Source organism: Helicoverpa zea, chromosome 8 (genome assembly GCF_022581195.2).
Source record: "Helicoverpa zea isolate HzStark_Cry1AcR chromosome 8, ilHelZeax1.1, whole genome shotgun sequence".
In the NCBI taxonomy this organism is placed as follows: Eukaryota; Metazoa; Arthropoda; class Insecta; order Lepidoptera; family Noctuidae; genus Helicoverpa; species Helicoverpa zea.
This window is the reverse complement of record NC_061459.1, coordinates 788,667-796,035: the sequence shown is the minus strand read 5'-3', so window position 1 is coordinate 796,035 and position 7,369 is coordinate 788,667. Positions and strand designations below refer to the sequence as shown.

General features: G+C 38.0%; 1 protein-coding gene across 1 annotated transcript; it reads right to left on the bottom strand.

Moving 5' to 3' along the window:
- Positions 1-161: 161 nt before the first annotated feature.
- Positions 162-5,640, bottom strand: LOC124632514 (trypsin beta-like). Its single transcript, XM_047167373.1, has 6 exons — positions 5,418-5,640; positions 3,469-3,498; positions 2,961-3,138; positions 1,122-1,374; positions 683-838; positions 162-359 (listed from the first exon to the last, which is right to left on the bottom strand). The coding sequence occupies exons 1-6, from the start codon at positions 5,638-5,640 to the stop codon at positions 183-185; spliced, it is 1,017 nt and encodes a 338-aa protein (XP_047023329.1). The 3' UTR covers positions 162-182.
- Positions 5,641-7,369: the final 1,729 nt, after the last annotated feature.

The following is a 7,369-nucleotide window of genomic DNA, read 5'->3' as shown; positions in this document are numbered from 1 at the left end:
TTCAGAAATAAATATGTATTTATTATGTCCTGGATTGTACCACACAGAGTTCAAAAAGAAACATGAAAGGGTTTTTGGTCAATACAATGTGATACACCAGCTCCACTCATTAAATCTTAGAAAATATAGGGATATGAACAAAATAAAAAAAAAAAACACAGTTTTGCCGATAACCATTTAATTCATAGCGCAGTATTGTTTTCAGTTTGCTTAGTTATATGGCTGTGCACCCAATCGTATATCAGAGGGTAGGAGAGGCGAGTGTACACCCCGGGGAAGTTTCCCCGGGCACACCCCAGACCCCAGGAGACCACGCCGATTAGGACCCCCTCGTACACGATGGGGCCTCCACTGTCACCCTGAAATTGATAAGGTTAGATGCGGTTGGATGGTCTTGCAATCAACATGAAAGAAAAAGAAATTGGTAATATCGATTTTGAAGATTTTTCCCATATTCTTCTAACTTATAACTTATCGTACACATTTATCGTACACGTATCCAGGTGAAGACTAATTTTGACCTCAAAAAGTGCGATTCGGAGAATAGTCAGTTTTTCTCTCCACAATGCAAATTCTGGGGTAACTGTTCTAAAAACTAGTGTTGTAGTTAAAGGTGAGACTTGAAGTACCGCGTCTTCTAGTTTCATGTTCAGGAACCACTATACAGCTGTAAAGTTATTACCTGACAAGCATCAGGCGAGGCCTGGCTGAAGGATCCAGCACAGAACATGGAGGAGGGGTCAATAGCCTTCCTGTCGAGTCCGGAGCGACGGCACAGCTTCATGGCAATAGTTCTGATGGTAGAAGACTGCAGGTATGTGGCGCTCGGACCACCTTCCTAAAGGTTAAAAAATAACAAAAAGTTTATTTTTAGTTTTTTTAACATAAGCCATTACGAGTGGAAAATCAACTTGTATAATAAAAAGACTGGTATGAGTGTATGACCAATAAGGACAAAACCTTTGCTGACTTATTGCTCTCCAAACTGCTGTTATTTCAGAGGCACCCTTACTGTTCTCTCATCTTCATCAAATACCGCAACAGTAGATGTAAGCAGTATTCAGAATTCCTTTTAGGAAAATGTGCATGACCTAATGTATCATTTAAGTAGATAAGTATACCTTCAATTTCCCCCATCCACTGACAATAGCGGGCTCATTGGCCGGCAGCCTGGCCTCCTTGGCCACCAGTCTGATAGGCAGCACTCTAGCAGAGAATCTGAGCGGCGAGTACAGGCGAACCAGGCCGACATCGTTAGTCTTCGTCTTGCTGACGTACCGGGGGTGCACGTAACATTCCTTGACGTCATACATCTCGCCGCCGTGGGTCTTCCAAGAGGAGCCTAGGCGGACGCTCAGCTCGCTTGCTCGAGCTCTGGTTTAGGATGTAAATTGATGTATTTTAAAGTTAAGATTGAGATTTAAGTAAGGATTAAGTTTTTGGATAATATGGTTCAATAATATCTACCACCTATCCTCAAAAACTACATAAGATTAATCGCGTTGCATAGAGACTGTGGTATTTTTACAAAGTTATGATACATACGTAATAATTACTATAAAAAAGACACTGAAAAGACTGCGTCATTTTTTCAAGGAAATAATGTATTTATCCATTCAAAAACTCAGCGAAAGTCAGATAATACATTTCTGTGTAGGCACAAGTTGAACAAAACGTGATCTAGCTATGAGGTCACTGGCCATAACAATGCAAATAATAATATAATATTTATCGCAAGAAACGTCGAAAGAGAACAAACAGTTGCAAAAGCATCTGTTAGTCGTAAAAAAGTCGACCTTCAATAAAAACGTAATTGAAACCGTTCACGTGCCGGTTTAATTTCTAATTAGGCGCGACGACTTATTGTGAAACGACTAAAATATTGAACTAAATCTGTATAAGATGCCTTTTTCTTCTGTTTTTATCAATGAAAGCGACTAAGAAAAGAATTTTGATAATGTTATTGGATTGGGAGAGTACCTACAACATTTTATTACCCTAGATAGATCTTTTTATATAAATAACATTAGGTAGGCTTTCTATATTTTAAACAATGTCTCACCATCCAATAAGTTAACAACCACCAATACAATCACACAAGATAACAAAAGGCAGACATCTCCATCCTAATACGAAGTCTATAAGCTGGGAGCGTCCCAACATTTTCGCAGCAACGTATCGCTTTCCAAGTGGGTGACAATAAATTTCTCCAGAGCAATCGTAAAGTCCCCGGAGACCTACTACCTACGTAACAAACTGTAGCGGCTTTGTTCCATGGCCTCTGGCGATTGCTATTTTGCATCGGAAAAAACTCAGCCTCGCTAGGGTATAAATTGAAATTGGCGAAAGGAACGCAATTCGCCAGGGGCGGGCCGTAAAAAGTGCGCGCCACAGCCGCTGGAATTTATTTCGAGTTCGCGAGCTCCTAGTTCGCTGGTTTTTGTTGACTGTTTATTGTTTTTGCCTTTTATTCCCACTTGTGTATTTAGTTGAGTTTTAGGTGTGTGCTTGATGCTCCATTGATTCTGTTTTCCAAGTTTAAAATCTCTCGCAATTTTGTTTTGTTAATTTCCGTCATGGAATTTCATTACAGGTTCCGCAAAAATAGAGGAAGTATTATTGTATTGGCACATCACAGTAGGTATTGTTAATTACTGAGTCTATTCGATTTAATCTAGGCAAAATCGATTAGAGAGATCCTCGAATCACTGCTTTGGTTGGTTTGGTCGAATCGACTGAAGTGGCAGATTTTGATTGATACGAATCAGGTGCACAAAGGTCGCCGGAAGAAGCTGGATGCAGGTCGCCTCCAACAGGTATCTGTGGAGATCTAAGGGGGAGGCCTATGTTCAGCAGTGGACGTCCTATGGCTGAGATGATGATGATGATGAGGTTCACAAAACGTATTCTGCCACCACCCACCACATTTCAAAATCGTAGTCACTTGTTTTTAGACCTACCTCAAAAGACAGTGAGCGGCAGTCAGTAGCCACACATCAGTGACGACGGAGCCCCCGCAGATGGGGTAGGTCTTCTCCCTCAGGGAGACCTGCCAGGGCACAGCCGCGATCGAGGTGTTCCGACCTGACACGATGCGCCGAGTCGAGGTTGCTAATATGCTCTCTGGTGATGGATCAGCTAAGGGGAAACAAATCATGTATCAGGGCTGCCTTATTTATAGCAGAGTTTTCAATGTTGGAAAACTGGATAGTTTTTGGTCGTTATTCTGTTCTAGAATCCTGATTGAGGATCTTGCCTCTTAACAACTATGTTGGAGTTGGCTTTCAGTCAAACCGAGTACAGCTGAGTACAAGTGGCCAGTGTGCCAGCTGCTTGCTTGTGTAAGCAACTGCTTGTCTGACCTTCAAAATTGCCCGGAAAATCCGTTACCCCTAGCATGACTGGCAAATTTCATAACTTTGTAAAGGAATAAAATCTTATCTCAAATGAAAATAAGAGATACGTTACATCTTCGTGCTGGTGTTGAGCTCATGCCATCTGAAACAAAGGAACTGTTTTCAGGTCCACAGGAATATCTTCACCTTACAATTATATTCTGATGATGTATTAAATAATAACCCAAAACAAAAATGTGAAAGACTGCCAAGTTCGATAATATGGGAATGCTTCGCCTATAAAAGAAGTGAGATCTGAATAAGTACCAAGTTCCATACACATACCTCAGTTAAAAATAGTTACTTTTTAATGATGTTACTTGGAAAGTTTTCATACACCTTGTTATAAACCTACTAAACGCAATGAATCAAGTATTTAATTTTCTATTAAAACTTGCCAAGTAACATCATTAAAAAGTAACTATTTTTAACTGAGGTATGTGTATGGAACTTGGTACTTATTCAGATCTCACTTCTTTTATAGGCGAAGCATTCCCATATTATCGAACTTGGCAGTCTTTCACATTTTTGTTTTGGGTGGGATTTCATTTATTTTTGTAAGGTTGTTTATTTTATTTTTTTCTTATGATGAAGTTAGTTAAAGGAATGTCTCATTTATACTATCTTTTAGATTTTTTAATATGCACTATGTTTCTTACAAAGAAATGAACTAGATTGACTAAATGGACTAGATTTACCAACTGACTGACATGACATGTTATCATATATTATGTTCGTGGATCAAAGTTACACATTCGTTATTTTCGAAAGTGATTCACACTTGGCCGTTTTCAGATTTTTATTTTACTTCTAACTACACTATTTTACTTCTAACTAAACTAAATACAAACCATTCGAAGATATATTATATAAATATAGATAAATTTAGTTCGTTTTAGTTCCTTAGGGGTATAAATTTACACCGGGTATAAAACACCTTCATTATTTTGAAACCGACTCACACTTGGCCATTTTCAGATTTTTCCCTTTACCTTGACATAAAGACCTACCTCCATGCCAAATTTCAAGTCAATACGACCATTGGAAGTGGTCTAGGTTTTTGATGAGTGAGTCAGTGAATCAGTCAGTCAGTGAGTGTATAGTAAAAATAGCGATTTTCTGACGTCAATATCTCAAGACCTACAATAGGTATATTAATGAAATTTTGTATTTTAGATAAGTGAGTAAATAAAATAGATTTTGAGTTACAGGGGGGTCGAATTTGGCCCGAAATGGTTCGTGTAATATAACCCACGGCCGGTGTGTCGCTTTTTTTGCTCGAACTTGGCGGACACACTGCCGTGTGTCTAGATATTAGATTGAAATATTCTTTCAACAGCCAATCAATTATTTCATGGCCTATGTGTATCTGTGTCTCTGCTATAGGTAATTATAGAACGTATATTCTGGGTCCTTTGAAAGAACTTGAATTTTACTAAAATGGAGTTTGCTAATAGCAAAGTTATAGGTGCCTGCTTATAAATCATGAGAATTTTAATTACTTAATTGGAATAATTCGAAAGTTTTGGCGAACTAAGCCAAAGTCACGCCATTGTTTCTCGCAGTAAACGAAGTGTAACCTAACTCTGCCAAAATTATGGGTCCTAAGTTTGTAAAGATGACCTATTTTACATAAGCATTTAGCATTCCACATCGAGGAGATTGAGGATCAAATAAGTCTGCCAACGACGGCTTATGACATGAAAGACAATTCAATTCCTTTTGTTTGCTGGTAATAAAGTTATTTGACCTCGCATCGATTCAATGCTATAAAATAAAACAAAAGGCCTTTGAAAGATCAAGTTATTTTGAAATCCAATATCGCGGCGGCTATCGTTAACAAACAGATAAGAAAGTCTCAAAAAACATAACGTCTTACGAATGCTATAAAGTTAAATTAAACATCATGGTACCGTGAGCGATTGTTTGATTGAACGAGGGTTCGTAACTTTTAATTTGTTTCTTGGACTCTTAAATAACCGTGTCGTGTGGTATAGGCAATCAATAACATCGCTGACTTACCCATCAGCTTCGATAACAGGTTGTTGTATAATGTTTTGTATTGTTCCCTCACACGCGACTCATTCAGAAAGTTTAAAATGTCACCCTTGTGAGTCTCTGCTTCTCCCGCCAAAATCGTGTAGTCCAACTCCTTCGTGGACCCGATAGGCGTCTCCTCATCACCATTAATGTTACAAACAGTCACAACAACAATCCATAAAGCTATAAACAACATTGAACTCATCTTATACATAAACTTTTCCGAAATATTAATAAGATCACGAAATCAAAACAACATTTAGTTGTTTTATTAGCGTAAAGTTAAATTTCATTTTCTTATCTCATATTTTCGACCTATAGTTCGGAACGAGGAACAATACTTGAGACGATCATTTAAAAAGTCAGGCATAATTATTGTGAAAGTAGTAAAAACAAATGGCCGTGAAATGGGAGAACTTTATGGGGTGCATTAAGTTATGCAATGGCACGAGACGGACGCCTGCTAACAATTGGTGACGGAGCGCCGGGGTGAAACTTGTTGCTATTGTGTTTGTGCAGGCGTTTAACAACTTTCCTCTCTGCTTTACATTATTCGGAGTTAATGATTGCGTCCTCTTGTTGCAGACACTAGAATTTATGAAAAGAAAATTATGGAAAGAATAAGTTTTTATGTGAAAAGTTTTGAGTTCCTACCTAGTCATCAAAATACTTGGATCCATTTAGATAAGTACCTACATATGTGTTGAATGTCTAGCAATCTTAGATCTGAAAGTTCAAATATCTAAACCATTTTAATTTCAAATATAAAAATAAATATTGCGCTATATTTAGACGTCCGTAAAGTTCATTGTTAATATTCTTCGTTCCAGTACGTGCCTTATCGTGGAATACTGCGTTGTTCATCAAGTCCTCAAGTTCGCTCAACCTCCGTTGTTCGAATCTTGGGTTGCATTTTATTATTTTGTAGCTACCTGTAGTTAAAATCATTCCTGTAACATATTTTTAGACCAGGCGAATACAAAAATATACTCCATAGTATTTTCCATGTATAGTATTTTCCTTTCTGTTTTGGTTGATATACGACTACAAATACAGAACATTGTCGTACAATTCTCTAAGCCCGAGTTGTGAAAATCAAAGTATATTTTAAAGTACAACCGGGACGCTTCGTCTCTATAGCCGGCAGCAGAATACGTTAGCACAAATTCAAAAAGGGTGATTTTCTAAGTTTTAAAGCTCTCTAAACACGTCCCGGGGCGAGTCTCGGTCCTGTGATACGTTTTAGGACCGACTCTCGGGTCGACACCGTCCCGGACAAGTTCACGAAAAATGTACACAGCAGGACAGTTATAAAGACTACGAAGTGATTAAAAGAATTGCTCGTTATTAAGAAATTCTGTTTTTCAGTATAAGTTATTGGTTATTGCTAGCGGTGCCTTCGGAATTAAAATTGTGTCTTAACTATTAAGTGTTTTTTCGCAATGCAAAATTACTTTGTAGGAGTCTACCTATAGTCCCCAAAATACTAGAATACTACTTAAATCCCATTGCATGTAAATAATGAACAAAATATTGAGCTCGGAAATATTAATCCTCGTGTAAACACCAAACAAGTTAAACCACACCATTTCGTTATATTATACCTATATCGGTATACCCATGTCATCTCCCGGAGTTCCCAAACTTTTTTCACAGATAATAACTGAGGAACGTATTCTTTTAAGGTCTGAAAAGGGCGCGTTCATTGTTCGCACTTCGCCAAGTGTTAAGTTCAGAAATAAAACGATTACCCAGTGTACAAGTTTGAAAGTAGGTCGCCCTTTGTTGGGGGCACAATACACTTCAATTATATGTAATCTGCGAAATAAATAGCTTTACAATTATTACTTATAACACGGCTTTTGTCCGCACGTAATCTTGCTCGGGTATTTTCTTTGGAGTTATGTTTAGTTTGGTAGTGTGTGAAGAATTAT

Bases quoted from the DNA above. Each gene is read 5' to 3' on its own strand.
- LOC124632514 (XM_047167373.1), bottom strand. From the start codon at position 5,640: ATGAGTTCAATGTTGTTTATAGCTTTATGGATTGTTGTTGTGACTGTT. The intron at 839-1,121 runs GTATACTTATCT...TTTAACCTTTAG, and splicing joins GTGGATGGGGGAAATTGAAG to GAAGGTGGTCCGAGCGCCAC. The intron at 360-682 runs GTAATAACTTTA...TATCAATTTCAG, and splicing joins CCTCGCCTGATGCTTGTCAG to GGTGACAGTGGAGGCCCCAT.